Genomic DNA, 16,215 nt, shown 5'->3' on the forward strand with positions numbered 1-16,215 from the left:
TTTCGCATCTAAACAAGGCCTGATCTTGCCAATCACAGCTCCAGCTTTAGATTTTTTTTTTCTTCTTCCATTTTTTTTCCTATAAAACTTGCTCGATGTGTTGTATCGTCCACAAATCGTATAAACCTTATATTACCAGCTGAGCATCGATTCAGTGTATGGCCTATTGGCTTACCCTGGAACAGTCACCTGGAATGATTTCTAGCCGGAACGGTAGTCTAATCTTATCTTGTAAAACTCCACTATCTATTTTCTCAGCATCCAAGTTATCCAGTTAAGTAACTTACTATCACGCACAATTAAAAATCCACTAGCCCATCCAATTATATTGTCCACGTCAACAAGTCATTATATGTTTTCTCAACATGTAAACTGTCCAACTAAGCAATACACTATCACACACAACTAAAATCCACTAATCATACAGTTGTAATGATAATGTTCATATCGGCAAGACACATAAGTATTTTATTTGTCTGCGTTATCATGTCATGTAATACACTGCATTCCCGCAGTAATGCTTAGAGGGAATAAATCCGAGCCTCATTCCACTAGTCATACAGTTTATGTAAGATTGATTAGCGGGAATAAATCCGAGCCTCATTCCACACTATCCGAACAGGGCTGATCTTGTGTTGTGTCCAAAGCTTATGTTGTTCCATCCGAATAAGATAGGCAACTGCACCAAAGCTTGTGTTGTTCCATCTGAAATTTCCATCCTGCTGATCGAAACGGTCAAGCTCCACCACGTGTGTGCCGACTGCAGAAGCCAAGAAGGCCCGGGCGTATGTAACCATGCGAGGCCAGCAAGACCCTGTAAGCGTAAGCAAAGCACACAAGCGACGCATTGATGCTGCAGCTGCCAGAAAAGGCGCGGGGAAAACGACGGCACCTGGCGGAGGAAGACCGGTGCTTTTGCATGGCCTGAGCAGCAGCTGCACGAACAAAGCCGGGTGTTCCCCCTTCATCAGCTCGACTGGAATCGAACTGTTTAGTCACAAACGCACACGCTTAGCTCTGGCAAGTAGTACTGCGCAGTGCTGGCCGCCTGGGCCATGCATGCTTGCTGAACATGATCATGTAGACCACCATATGAATGATGATCGGTTCTTTCTTTTGCTTTCATGTGTTTTGTTACTTCTGATTCTGAGATACCAGGATGATTATGTAAGAACTTGCATTCTCTTCTTCTAAAATGACATGGCAGTGCTCCTGCTGATTTCTTTTTAAACAATTACACATCTTGATAATTCATATATATAAATCGGCACGTAGTAGCAAACAAGGTTACAGCTTGCAAGATGCGTTCCGCACGCAGATCAGCATGACATGTACAGCAGCATGTTGCGTTGCGTTCCGTGCGTGTCAAGAAGGCAAAGCGCGCGCCTACAGCGAGGCCGCGCCGGACGGCCCGGCCGTGGACGCGCGTGCTCCGAGCCGCGGCTCGCGGGATGCAACCGTAGTACGTGGGTGCGCCTCCCCGGCCGCTCCCCGCACAAAAGCACGATCGGGCCCGGACGGTTTGAAGACCACTGGTGGCGATCGGGGCTGCGAGAGCGATCGAGAGGCAGCCGCAGCTTTGTGCCGAGCGCGCGAGCGTTGCCAGTGGCCGCGCGCACGCACACGCAACTCGGCACCGTGGCCGTGGTGGAGGGAGCAGCGAGCGACGCTGGGAGGACACGCGCGGTTCTCTCTGTCCCCCCGCTCCCGCTTCACTCAGTACGTAGCAAGCAATGGATGGGCGACTTCAGCATTACTGACCCAGCTGGGTCCTCACTTGGAGCTTAAAAGCTCTCTCTGCTTTTTTAGCATTTTAAATTCAACCATTATCTCCAGCAACAGCCACTACATCCTAGCCCTTGAATTCATAGGGTCCACTCGCCATTAGGTCTTTTCTTCTCCATCGAATTCATAGGGTCCACTCGCCATTAGGTCTTTTCTTCTCCATCTCTCTTTCATGCATTGTGGGGGTATAAACCCCTATACCCTTACGGCTAGACTTGGGCCAAGAGACTTGGCCCATCGCGAGACAGATTCGGGGCTTGATCCAACTGCTCGGAGTTTCGCGCAAGGAAAAACAATACGTGGAGATCAAGCATAATTCTAGTCGGTTAGAATAGGAATTGATATCGTATTATCTATGACAATTGTAACCGACTAGGATTAGTTTCCAGATCTGTAACCCTACCCTCTGGACTATATAAAGAGAGGCAAGAGACCCCCTTAGACAACTCAACTCAACACAATTCAACCCACAATAATACAATCAGACGCAGGACGTAGGTATTACGCCCACACGGCGGCCGAACCTGGATAAAAACCTTGTCCGTGTCTTGCATCACCATCGAGTTCATAGTTTGCGCACCAGTCTGCCGACAAACTACTACCGTGGGTATACCCTAAGGTAGACTGTCGACTGGCTTTCGTCGACATGCATCCATGGATAGACTCTTTTATCTATATCACACGTGCATCGTCCTTCGTGCCTCCGTGTGTGTTTTTCGACATCGAAGAGGGAGAAGAGGCGGGAGAGGGGGGCATGAACTCATGGTCACCCCTTGGGAAGAGGTGGCGAGGAGAAGGACACACCAAGGAGGAGCCGCTAGGACGGGGAGGGCTAACCTAATCTCGATGTACAACATTCTCTGTCCTCTTACCTAAGGATAGAGATTGGATCTTTGGTTTCCAACTTTGAAACCTAATACACATACTTTTTTTTTTCTATAGTAGGGGTCTCAACTCGACAATCTCTCACATGGATTGAGCTTATTGATCTGGCTCTCGTCTTTTGATTCCATTTGCTGAACATCATGCTAACATTAGTTGGGCGTCTACCCACCCACACCGACAAAAGTGTTATGGCAAAATTTTTTATTTTTATATTTTTTTATATTTAAAATGCTTAAATCATGGGATATATCTATAATAGAATGTGACTATGACAATTTAGCTAATTACATCATTCTATCTCTAGAGAAGAAATAATACCTCTTATAAATTAAGGGCATCTAGAAATTATTCGTCAATCGATCTATATATAGACCAAACTTACTCATGGCATGCACAGAGTTACCACAACAGCTGTTATATCATGCAAAAAGGGAAAATCATGGTTTCTAAGAATTCAGATACATGTGGCTTACACTTTAAACGCCGTGTTACCGCCACACTGCCACGTGTCTTCCTTGTAGGTTTAACACGTCATCAAACTATGATGTGGCAGCCCTCCACGTTGGAGGCCCTTTTTTCTTCTAAAGTAACCTACCTCCTGTCTCCATTGCAGGGCCCATGTGGTTCTCTTCTCTCTCTCCTATCGGTTTTTAACTTTGCTTCCATGCATGGATTTCTCCTCCCCCCAAGGCCAAAGGCCCCAACCGCACCCGTCGCCCCAACAAAACCTCCGAGCAGATCACGACCTCCGCCATCCCGCTTAACCACACCACCCTACCTTTCCTCCCCTCTTACTTCTTCAGCACTCTGCTAGCCTCAAGCTTGCTCTTCCCCTTCTCTCCTCTCTCCCAGATCTCCGACGCTCGACGCGCCGCGGATCCTCCTCCCGGTCGCGTCCTGATGGCGTCCAGGTCGGTTTCTTGACCCCTCGATCCTGAATCGATCCGACGGTTTCTTGCTTCGTGATGGATGTCGTGGAGCTTGCTGCGGCGGCGAGGCATGGATGCAAGGTCTGCGGGAAAAGCTTCCTGTGCGGCCGGTCGCTTGGAGGACACATGAGATCGCACATCTCGCTCGGCGAGGCGGCGCTGGAGGTTCACGCCGACGACGAGCTGAGGCGTGCTTCGCCGAATGGTGGCCGGAACTGCAATGGAGTGGTCGGGTACGGGCTGAGGGAGAATCCCAGGAAGACCCGGCGGCTATCCGACTTCGCCAACGAGGAGGATGGCGGCCATGGCGTTGGCGATGGCGATGGCGATGGTGAGCAGCACAAGGCGTGCCGGGAGTGCGGGAAGCTGTTCTCGTCGTGGAAGTCTCTGTTCGGGCACATGCGGAGCCATGCGTCCGGCGGCAGGTATCACGACGACGAGGATGACGTGGACGTGGAAGAGGAGGAATTCGTCCCAGTCCCAGAGGAGGCGGAAGCAGAGATGGTGACGCCGATGGAGGCGCCTGTGGCGGCGGCGCCGGCAGCTCTGACGGTGCTGTCCGCGCCGCCTAGGCGGCGGCGCCGATCGATGCGCGTGGCTGCTCCGCTCCCGGCACCGCCACCGCCGGTGCTGAGCGGGTTCGAGAAGGAGACGGAAGACGTCGCGCTCTGCCTCCTGATGCTCTCGCGCGACACCGGCATGTGGAGCTCGCCGGCCAAAGAGGAGCCTTTCGAGAGCGCGGAGAAGCAGGCGGGCCTCCCAAGAAGCGGTTACAATTCCGACGACGACTCAGCTCTGCACCAGCACGGCGACGCCAAGATCAAGGGCCGCGTCGCCAAGAGCAGCAAGCGAGGCTCCCCGAAGCAGCGACGCGAACGCGATCCCGTGGCGCCTAAGCGGACCCGGTACGAGTGCCCGGGGTGCGGCAAAGTTTTCAGCTCGTACCAGGCGCTCGGCGGCCACCGCGCGAGCCACAAGCGGATCAACGCCAGCTGCAGCTCCCCCAAGGTCACCCCCGTCGCGTCCCCCGCGCCGGAGCCAAGCACCGAGACGTACGCTTCGTTCAACACACTGTCCCCCTCCGCGTCGCCGGACTCGGTGGCCATCGGCTTCGGCAAGCCCAAGGACGACGAGGCGGTGGCCGACGCGGCCGTGGAGAAGTTCGAGTGCGCGGTCTGCTTCAGGGTGTTCGCGTCGGGGCAGGCTCTCGGCTGGCACAAGCGGTCGCATTCGCATCTGATGCCCTCCGAGTCCGACGACGTCGAGCTCTACTACGCCGGCGGCGCCGGCGCGGATCACCAGGAGCAGCATTCAGCAGCCGTGGACGGGTTCCTTGATCTCAACTTCCCACCGGCTGCACCGGAGGAGGCTTGAAGCTCGGCTGCGCTGGCTGTACTGAACCAAGCTTGATCCGCAAGTGATCAATAATGGGGGGTCTGTACAGGTTGATTCAATTCAATTCATTTTTTCCAAGCTTAAGGGAATCTTGGAGGAGGAAGAAGATTAAGAAGAAGAGTTCGAGTTAATTTTCTCCCAGGTTACTTAATGTTTTTTTTTTGTTTTCTTCTTTAGCATTTCTGTTCTTCAGGGCACACTAGTAGATCAATAAGCCTGCCTATGAGGCTATGATGATATTATTCTGAGCTGGAGTAGCCGAGCTGGTTCAGTTTAGCGGATGCTAAGATTAGCTCGAAAGCTATCCCATCTTCTTACTCGGTCAGTTTGTTATTTTTAACTTTGGCATCTGCTTGCTCAAGTCCATTAGCAATTCCCCCGCGAATTTCTGGGTCAATGCTAGCCTTTGCTCTGCTCCTACTTTTGCTCACCAACCTGAGGTAATTGTTGCCTCAAAGTAACCAATTGCTTCAGCCGCTGCATGCTCAGTGTACTACGGTACTGTCATGCTACTGGTTGTGGTTGGTGGCTCAGCATGCTATTTGCTATTGCTACGGTTCACTTGATACCACCAGAGAGAGAAGCAAGCAACAAGAGTACAGTACTGCACCTCTCTCTGACAGACAGCAAAGCAACGCAAATTGGGCATAAAGATTAAAAGGCATTGCTGTGTTGTGCAAGCTAGATCAATGGAGGCATCGAGTATGTGAGGCAACTGAAACAGCAGGGGAGCAGCAGCTTCAAGCAAGGGAGGGGCCGACGAGACGAGTGCAGTGATGGAAGCTCAGGAGCTGCAAACTTATGTAGTCTTAGTGACAAAATGATTGGTTAGGACAGTGGAACAGCAAATCTTTATGCAACAATAGGTACTGCTGAAGAAAGAGATTTGGCATGCATGTGTATCATGGCATGTGGGATCAGTCAGTGCAGTGTGGTGTGCAGAGCGGTTGTTCACTTGTCCACCAGAACACTGGACAAGTCTTCTCACTAACCATTCCGGTTTCTTTCTCTCTCTCATCCCCACTCTCCTCTCCTCTAGTCTTCTTTTTGTTGCTTTAGCAAGCCTGCTCCGAGATAGTTTATGTTTCCCTCACTAAAGATTTAAAAATCGTAATCATGCCATCTTTCTCCCCCTTCTGTTTCTCCCTCTAGAGAGTAGAGACGCACAGACAGCTCACGCGATTGTTGTGTTGCTCATGTCTCTTTCTTGCTCGGCTTCGTTGAACTAGCCTTGCTTTAGGAGGCACACAGGACACTTGCTCATTGCTCCAACTCCTGCCGGCTGTCGAAATTCTATAGTCCACAATTCCAGAGCATAGAATTAGCGTGCAGCCTGCAGGAGCTTAAGCCTTCTCTTGTTTGATCTGGAGGTGTTACCAGCTGTGCTCATCGTGCGTTTGTTCAGGTCACATCTGTGTAGTAGGCCAGTAGCACATTCCTTGCTTCACCAGTTCAGTAAAATAGAACATCAGAGATTCAGAGAACAATGTTCCATATGTCCATTGTGTGTATGAATACCATGCATCTTTATAGTTGCTAGTTGCTACGATTGCCAAGATGCAAACATTTTTTTGTGACGCTTGATGGTTACGGTTTTTTGAGAAGCAGATGCGATGGCAATCTCCAAGCACCTCTTTTTATGGGTGCCAATCGGATGGGACCACGCACGGCCATATGCCGGTCTTCTTCCCCATCATATCCTTATTTAGGTGGAGCTCTCGATGTTGGTAACCCACAAGTCGAGCAAGGCTTCTCTTTTCTTTATTTATGGCGCGAGAAATTGGGCGATGGCCTCATTTTGACCACAGTTACTATATAGCACTATAGCAGAGCCAATCGGTGTGCAGTCTGTGATTGATGATGGCTTTGATTCTGCATAGTGCAGACCCAAGCTGATGTGCTTCAAGCAAGAGTCTGCATTGTACTTTCTAGCAGTGGTCCATGCATGATCATGACTGTCTTCCTGGTGCTTGCAGAAAAAAATATTTCAGAATACCATTAGGATCAAAAGAGCGTAAAGGGCATAATTAGTCGATTTGCCAGTCAGCTTCCATTTGTCTTACAATTAGTTGTAAGATGAGATGTTAGATATAGTTCTTGACCGAGCAATTTCTTAGTCTCCAACTCTCCATTAGCATTGACATGAATTGGTCACCCCCAATCAACAGGGCATTTTATATTGCACTACTTTTTACTCCAATTCCACTCCGAGACAAACTGTAAGATCTTTGATCGGCAATGATGTGTCCCTAGGCTAGAAAACACCAGAGTTTGTTTAACCTCAAAACTAGCGGTCCATGCATGACATCCTTGGAATAGCAGGCGCCACAACCCACAAGCCAAAGCCTAGAAAGAAATGAGCTGTCACAAGCTCCTCTTGCATCTAGACAAAGGCCCAGGTCACACTCCAACTTGCGACGAGAAGGATATCCATATGTGTGTGTATATATAAAACTTGCAGAGGAATATTGATCATCTCTGGGTAATGACTTGCTTGCAGAGACAATGGGAGGATATATATATATATATATATATATATACTCATTCATAAACAAAGCCATGAGAGGGCATTGGTGTCATGGTGTGCAGGCAACTTCTGTTAGTGGTTCCCACAAATGCGTGCCCAACCAAACCAGACACCTCTCACCACTGCACACGGAGCCCTGCTCTGTTGCCCTGTAACCACTTAAACCAACCTTTCTTTAGCAGCCAGGACAGATCCAGATCTGCCTGCTTCAGCGGTCAGTACAATGCTACTAAAATTAGCCAGGCGAGAGGAAACTCAAAGATAGGAGCTCTAATTGGGTGCTTGTGACCGGATTAGTCGGCAACCACTAGCTGCAAAAATGCCATAAATTGTGGCTAACCATTTTGACTTTGTGGCTATGTTCTTTACTTGTTTCTTCTTCTTGAGTTTTCTCTTTACTGCTATCAGAGGTGCCGAAGGTCGCTAATACTAACTCATTAACTCGGCATATTATTACTAGATGATGATACTTTGGACTGCTGGCAGATGCAAAAGTGTTCCTTGTATGTATGAGTGAATTCAAGAATGCAATAATTGCCCTGGTTGATTGGATAGTGAGCAAAAGATCACACCAGCCAAGCTTTGGTTGCACTCTTCAAGGAAAGGCTACTGCTTTTTTACATGCCCGGAAATGTGTGACAAATCATGCCTCTGTGTGTCTCTACTCTAGTACTGTAGTAGTAGTAGTAGCAGCAGCAGCAGCAGCAGCAGCAGCTTGTAGAAAAGCAACGTCTCTCCTTTCAAAAAATATACTGGCAGGAAAAGTTGGGAAAGTAAGGCAACTGAAATGCTCCTTTGAACAATAGCTGTTTGCTTGCAACCATCAGCACAGCCACTTGATTGCATTGCATGATAGGATTGATAGGAGCAAACAAACCGACTGAATCTCCTCATCGAACCAGTACTGCAAAAGAAAAGGGCACAAAAAACGCGATAAGATCTGACACGCAAGGCTGTTAACCTACACACTCCGTTCTAAAACTATTTAGGAAAGAAACCTCGTTGCTTCAGTATTTTTTTTGAAGGTCAACGGGGGGGAGGTGATCCCCACCTATGAAAAAAATTTTATTTTAGCCCGAATCGGCTCGCGAGATGTAAGAGTTACAGCGCAACCTTGTGTTGCCTTGGCTGTTTTACAACCGGATAGAGAAGAGATAGATTAGGACAGACAGCCGAGGGTGGTAAGTTCCCTCTGTTAACTAACTTAACTTTCCTCAGATTCTAAGAAAGACCTGCTCTAGCCATTTGTAGAATGGAGCACCAATGATCAGCAACAAGCCTCTTCCTCACTGGAAATCTGTACTTCCACAACCTTGTGGCGGAGATGCATTCGTGGAGCACGTGATCAGCCGTTTTAGTCTCATTCCTGAAGATCCTTGCATTTCTTGCCTTCCAAATATTCCAGCAAACTAATGCCAGAAAGGATTGGAACTCTGGAAACTGGTTGTCCGAGGGCCCTCGGACTGTGTGTAGCTGATTCATATCCACTGAGATTATGGACAGGAGATTCAAGCTTGCCCAAACAGTTCTGCCGAGAGCACAGCCATGGACGATATGTTCCGGCGTCTCATCAGTGGCGCTGCAGATCTCGCAAGTTTCGGAGTCAACAATGCGTTTCCTCCATAGCGTCGAACGGCTCTGAATTCTGCCCTGCGTTAGAAGCCACAGGAACAGCTTCACCCTTGGCGGAGCTAGGCTTTCCCAAATGAAAGCTGCCCTTGGACTGCCTTCCTGACCTCTAGCTTTTAGCAACTTGTAAAGTGCACCGCTGTCTAGGCTGTTGTCTGGCCTGATGAAAGGCGAACATCTCTTGTCGGACGCTTCAGATAGGGCAGTTTGTTGAATGATCGGGAGCAGTTGCTGAAGCTCTGCTTGTGCCGCAGATGACAGTCGAGGCACTAGTGTACGAAGTAAACCAGAGGTTTTGATCTCCCAAAGAGTGGCCTGTTTGAGGGAGCAGTGGGACAATAGGGCTGGGAACCTTTCAGCCAGGGCTTCATCGTCATCATCCCAGACATCGTACCAGAACGACGTGCATCTTCCATCGCCTGGCTGGACAGTGGTGATAGCTTGATATAGTGGAACGATGGACCGCAAGGTCTGCCAGTGATCCCCATGCAAATCTCCAGTTAGGGTCGTGATCGAGGCCCGTCTTTGCACCCACACAGCCCATGCGGATGAATGGGGGCAATGCAGCCGGTGCAGAAGTTTCAGTAGCAGACAAATGTTTTGCACCCCTAGGTCCCTGACGCCCAGACCACCACACTCCCGGGGATTGCAAACACTTGTCCAGGCAACCAGGCAGTTGGCCGGTGACGCAACTCCTGTCTTATCCCCAGACCAGAAGAAAGCTCTCCTTAACTTGTCCATGGTGTTCACCGCAGAGGCCGGCAGCTGAAGCGAACTCATTAGGTAGACAAGGATTGAGTCAAGCACCGAGTTTACCAGGACTAGCCTTCCCATTGGGTTAAGCAGGTCAGCCTGCCAAGATCCAAGGAACTTGTCAGTCCTGTGAATGTACATGTTGAAAGCAGACACCGGCAGCTTGCTTGCCGATAGAGGGAGTCCCAGGTATTGCTGAGGGAAGGAGCCCTGACTGCATCCTAGAACCTGGACACACTGCTGTATGATGTCTGTATTTGCATGAATTGGTACCAGGGTACTCTTGTTGAAGTTGATGTGTAGTCCGGACATAGCTGCGAATTGGTCCAGGATCTCCTTCAGTTTTGCTGCTGCCGTGGTTTCAGCTCTGAAGACAATCAAAGTGTCGTCAGCGTACTGTAAAACCGCACAAGGCATGCTGTCTTCCGTTGGGTGTCTGATTTCATTGGCCTTAGTGATCAGACGTTGAAGTGTCTCCGCAACCAGCAGAAACAGGTACGGGGACAGAGGGTCGCCTTGCCGTAGGCCTCTTTTGCAGTTTATCCACGGCCCAGGGCAGCCATTCACTAGTACTGCTGATTTAGAAGAAGAGAGTAGGTTGTGCATCCAGTCTAGCCATCTCTGATGGAAGCCCCTTGCTCGGAGAACTGAAGCCAGCCCTGACCAGTTGACGGCGTCGAAGGCCTTTGCAAAGTCTAACTTCAGCACAATTGTTGGCCTTTTCCTCTTGTGACAGGTCTGAACAAGTTCAACTGCGTACACAAAAGTGTCGGAGATCGATCTTCCTTTGACGAAGCCAAAACTATTGAAAGTGTGGGACAGAAATGTGTAGGAATTACTAATTAAAACATGTCTTAGGCCCTGTTGAGCAGGATTTCTTGAGAGATTTCGTCTTAGCTTCTTGAGTAAAGCTCAACTCATTCCATCCAACAAAGAATATCATTCTAATTTTTCAAGAAGTAAAATACTAACTTTAACCAAATATATATAATAGATTACTAATAGTATGATATAATAAGTATCATTAGATTAATTATTAAACATAATTTTATAATGAGATTATTTAGAGTTGCTAATGTATTTAATAATAAACATAATCAAACCTAGGAAAGTTTGATCTACATATAAAATCTTACACGATTTTTATTTTGAGACGAAGAGATTACAAGAAATGGCTCCTCCAGAAGCTGGCTTAAAAATGATGCCATGGCGACCGTCATATAAAAAAACGGATCATTTTTTTCTTTAGCTAAAGTTGAAAGCATGTCCCTCGATTTAGAATTTTATAGACGCACAAATAAATAACCGGGCGCATAATATTTTCTTAGAGCCTTCGGATGCTGATCGGACGGCGAACCGTTTTGAGGGAGAGCTGAGAGAAGAAAAAAGCACAGTTTACACGCGTAGCAGCTCTCGAGCTTTTCCCTCGCTCCCGTCTCCCTGCGCTCTTCGCCGCCGCCATGGAGGACGATGATGACTGCCCTCCTCTCGCCGTCGAGCTGCCGCCGCAGGTGCCGTCCCCTCCGGCGCAAGCTCCCTCGGACGCCTCGCCAGTTGGCGTCACCGTCATCACTGGCTACCTCGGGGCCGGCAAGTCGACGGTGAGATTTTGTTCCGTACCCTAACGGCCTAACCGCCGCCTCTCCCCCACCTTGTGTTTGGTGAAGTAGGCGCGTCAGCATACATGCGCTTCATAGAATCAGAGGCAAATCGCTGGGTACCCAATATTCGCTGTACAAAGTCTCGCTGATAAAGTGATAGGATACTTCTAATCTCACGAAATTGAATCCTGGTTTAATCTATTTTGTACTCTATCATGGTTACGCACTATAGTATTACTAGTTTACCACAACAGCTCCTCTGAAAATTGTCATCATCGGTTCAGTGTTTTCTGACATAATTGATTCTTTTGTACTCTATCATGGTTACGCACTATAGTATTACTAGTTTACCACGACAGCTCCTCTGAAAATTGTCATCATCGGTTCAGTGTTTTCTGACATAATTGATTCTTATATAGGTGTAGCTCACCTTATGCTTTCTCATGTTAGCCCTTATGTACCTCTTAATTCAGTGTTACGTCAAGTTTATTAGCCAGTTTCTCGATTAGCTGATTAATGGCTTTGACAGTTTCTATTTGGACTTGGAACTTTCAGTTAGTCAATTACATTTTGAATGAGCAACATGGGAAGAGAATTGCCGTGATACTAAATGAGTTCGGGGAGGAAATTGGGGTTGAGAGGGCGATGATCAACGAGGGGCAAGGTGGTGCACTTGTCGAGGAATGGGTGGAACTGGCCAATGGATGTGTCTGTTGCTCTGTAAAACACAGTCTGGTTCAAGCACTTGAGCAGCTTGTGCAAAGAAAGGATAGGTAAAATACAGTTATTCCTATCTACGCAAGGATACATTGGATTCAAGTGTGGCCTAGGATTCCAGAATTTAGGGCCCTCCTTTCTGTATCTTTTTGGTTCTTTTATCTACCTGTTGATATTGACATCCTGGCTGTAGCTCTTAACTGTTGACATCCTGCTTTTGGCTCACAACACCCTTCTTAATTATCTTTTTCTAATGATGGTTGCTTGCCTTATCTGTTTGAAGCTCTAGAGTTCAATTTAGTTATTTATTTTTCACTTTTTGATATATTATGTTGTGCTCTTGCATTGGTCCAATGTTATTAGTTGGATTGTAGCACCCTTTTGAATTATGATGATGCAAATTGTCCTAACATGTTGGAGTGATTTGGTATCCTGCAGAATGGATCATATATTACTTGAGACAACAGGATTGGCCGATCCTGCTCCACTTGTTTCCGTTCTTTGGCTAGATGATCAATTGGAGTCATCAATTAGACTGGATTCTATTATTACGGTTAGTTAAGTCTTGTGAAATTTGTTTTTTTCTTCTTCTTTTGTTTGATTAGTTGTCAACCATCATTTTGTGAGATGTAGAAAACACTATTTCTGATGACATGCATGACCTTGCTCTGCAGCTTCCTTTTTACACTTCCCGTTCTTATAATACTCTAAAAGTTCTGCAAACTATCTGTTCTTAGCTTCCTTTAGTTGCTCTTAAGATCACAATTTAGAATATCATGACACGTTGGACCTTTTTTTAAATATATTTTTGCTATCTATTTGCAGGTTATTGATGCAAAAAACTTCAGGGTTCAGATTGATGAGCACAAAAACTCTTCCTCATTCCCTGAAGCATTTCATCAAATTGCATTTGCGGTAACTTGTCCTTTTGTGTCTCTCTTGTTTCTTCATTCCATGGTTTATTTTTGGGATATTGACTTCTAGAATTTGGCGCTTCCTTTTTTTTATCCTTGCAGCTGCAGTTAGAATTCATAAATCCAGTATCCAAATAACTACATGTCAAATTCGTGTAACAGGATGTTGTGATATTGAACAAAATTGACCTAGTGGAAGACAATCTTGAGGATTTGGAAAAACATATTCATGATGTGAATGCTCTGGTTACAGTGGTGCGGTCTGTCCGTTGCCAGGTTGACTTGAATGAAGTATTTAACCGGCAAGCATATGGTGTGAAGGTCAGTAAACTAGTTAAGAACTTTAATTCAGCTTTTCATCTTAATTATGCCAGTGCTTGAAGCTTAAGCTGCTTTGATGTCTTAGGCAACTTGAATATTTATTGTCAAAGTCCATTTTAACTCTATAGTCTATAGCCGTAGGTTGCTTAGAAGATGGACTATATCATAAGGACTATGAACGATATATCAAACCAACAACAATTCAGTGAACTTTGGGTCTAACTAGCCGTATCCTCTATAAATTGAAGTCTTGAGCAACTATATGGCAATGCAATTTATCCTCAATACTTCATATGATAGATATTGAGAATATTACACGACTCATCAACACTATCCTTATATGTTCTGAGTTTTATCTAACTGAATGGAAACATGGAAACCGACATAATAACCTGAAAACAATTCTGCAAAACTGATTCTTTGTCCATTGTAAGGCTTTATATATGCTAGAAATATGCATTGGTCTGATCTTGTAGGGATGCAACTCTGACATCTTCCTTCTTTTTCGCTAGGATTCATCTCATCTGCAAGAACTGCTCGACTATAGTAAATCAGTGCCACCTAGTCGCCGTCATGATAACAATATTTCCACCTTGTGCATCTATGAGCAGGATTCTGTTAACTTGGCTAAGGTACTTTCGCTCCTTAAATGAATCATGTAATGAAGTCAGACATTAAGACATTTGCATACATGGAGTCACGAAAGATATTTCTTATTCAAGGATACAAGGTTGACAAGTGCATAGTTTGCTATTCAACATATGTCTTGTCTTGTTTCACTCACTGTTCCACATCAAGTGCCATTTTTTTAGGATAAATTGTTCTTGTCTCTGATTTGTGATTTTGAATATAGATATTTCTTCATACATCAAAACAAGATGTTTCCAAACTTTCTCTGTCAGGCTGTCAGCTGGACTAAATAAATTGACAAAATTCAGTACTTTATATGGAAATGGATATTTAATATTTTCTAGTATCCATGCCTTAGCGATCCCCCCCCCCCCCCAACCTCCAATTACCAGTCCCCTTTGCATATTTGTCTGATACCCTGTTGTGGTTTGTTTTTTACAGGTGGAGTCTTGGCTTGAAGATCTTCTTTGGGAAAAGAAATCTAGCATGGACATATATCGCTGTAAAGGGATTTTATATATCCATGATTCAGACCAAGTTCATACACTACAGGTTGTTACATCATACAAAGAATCTGAAAGAACTGATGATCAGCTAAAGATATTAGCCATTTTTTGTATTTCCCTTAAACCCAATAGCTAGGGCAGTTGATTGAGTAAACTTATTTTGTCGCAGGGATACTAATGTCTGATTTTGCCCTTATGCAGGCAGTGAGGGAAGTTTATGAAGTTGTGCCGGCTCGAAAATGGTCTGAGACAGAGTCTCGCATGAACAAGATAGTTGTCATAGGTAAAACCTCAAAAGTCAAAACTCTGTAGTTCAGCACTTGCAAATTCTGAACTGTTTGTAATCTTTGCATGCCCATTTTGCTGCAGGCCGCAATTTGGACATCAATGTTCTTCAAGATTCTTTTAGTGTCTGCAAGAGCTGATTATGAGTATCTGTTTGCCTTGCACAATGTTAGTTGCCCATGTTTCTGTGAGGTAAATTGCCCTTTGTATTGGAGGTTGCCATTCACATTTTCCATTTTAGGGGCATCACGTGCCATTATGGATAGCTTTGCTGTTTGTGGCATTGAGCTGCCATCATCATGAGTTGCTATGTTAACAATGCTTGTATACTGTTTAAAATGATTCAACTCTTAACTTTTGTGTGTTTGTATATCAGTTTATTTTTTTTTTATCTGTATGCACGCAGGTACCTCTGTGCAAGTGAATACTGAACTGGAGGAGAATCTTCAGATATCAGGTGCTCCATATATATACTTCGTTAGTGGAGAAACTTTAGTAGGGCTAGCAGCTCACTATGCCATGAGTAAGGGGTAGCCATACAGGTCAACTGGTTTCATGGCTGTATTATCATGTCAAGTGCTTTTCCGACGCACCATGGTAAAATTTTTCTGCAGAGCTTGTTTCTTCGGTTTTGTCGAAGAGGCATCTGTCCAATTACGGGACGTTCTCCGGTGAAGTATTCCAGTTTTGCTTGTATGATCAGAAAGACGATCACCTTTTTTTACATGAAATAGAAACTGCGATGCGTTAGGCGAATTTTGCTCGGTGAATTTGGTGGCATCTTTTGTGTCATGTGGTCCATGTTTTGTATCCTGCACCATCCATTCACTCTGGACCCCGTAGCTCAGCTCCACACTACTGCGGTTTATCGTTTATTTACGGAATGATTTCCTGTTGCCCGACGGTAGAGCACGGGAGTTCACATAAGAATTTGGATGAGTAGGATGATGGTGCGAACTATTTTGTTAAGAGTCTCCTACAAGAGGGACATTTCTTTCGTGCGGCATCTGTTTTCGTCAGCCTGCCTCCCCGCCGTGCGTCCGCATTCCTCCCTCCTGCGTACTTGGAAACAAACACATCCCCTCCTCGATCCCCTCCACCTTTCCTGTCCGTGCGGGCGTCCTGCTAACGCACGCGCCTTGCCTCGCCTCGCCCGCCGAGCGCCAAGCGCCGCCGAGCGCACACGCCGTCCGCCGTCCCTCCACGCGCCTCGGTGGCCGATAGTCCGCCGTCCGCCTCGAGACCGGCCGCCTAGCGCCGTCCGCCGTGAGGCGAGAGCGCCGGTCGTCGTCCGCCGCGAGCCCCGAGCACAGTCTATCCACGCCTCGGCGAGAGCGC

General features: G+C 46.6%; 2 protein-coding genes across 3 annotated transcripts; both read left to right on the top strand.

The window, feature by feature from the left end:
• LOC8060641 (zinc finger protein 865) lies at positions 3,344 to 5,379 on the top strand. Its single transcript, XM_021452863.1, has one exon. The coding sequence runs from the start codon at positions 3,636 to 3,638 to the stop codon at positions 4,971 to 4,973; it is 1,338 nt and encodes a 445-aa protein (XP_021308538.1). The 5' UTR covers positions 3,344 to 3,635; the 3' UTR covers positions 4,974 to 5,379.
• On the top strand, positions 11,275 to 15,647 carry LOC110432531 (COBW domain-containing protein 1). Of its 2 annotated transcripts, XR_002449970.1 has the most exons (10): positions 11,276 to 11,504; positions 12,060 to 12,277; positions 12,660 to 12,774; positions 13,047 to 13,136; positions 13,298 to 13,456; positions 13,969 to 14,088; positions 14,528 to 14,638; positions 14,794 to 14,875; positions 14,962 to 15,069; positions 15,284 to 15,647. XR_002449970.1 is itself a non-coding variant. In XM_021453163.1 (9 exons), exons 1-9 carry the CDS (start codon positions 11,364 to 11,366, stop codon positions 15,015 to 15,017), a joined length of 1,092 nt encoding a protein of 363 aa, XP_021308838.1. In that variant the 5' UTR covers positions 11,275 to 11,363; the 3' UTR covers positions 15,018 to 15,267. The 2 variants fall into 2 exon arrangements, 1 of the variants encoding a protein (XP_021308838.1); XM_021453163.1 differs by lacking the exon at positions 15,284 to 15,647 and having other exon boundaries at positions 11,275 to 11,504; positions 14,962 to 15,267.

Source organism: Sorghum bicolor, chromosome 2, assembly GCF_000003195.3.
Source record: "Sorghum bicolor cultivar BTx623 chromosome 2, Sorghum_bicolor_NCBIv3, whole genome shotgun sequence".
NCBI classification, from domain to species: domain Eukaryota; kingdom Viridiplantae; phylum Streptophyta; class Magnoliopsida; order Poales; family Poaceae; genus Sorghum; species Sorghum bicolor.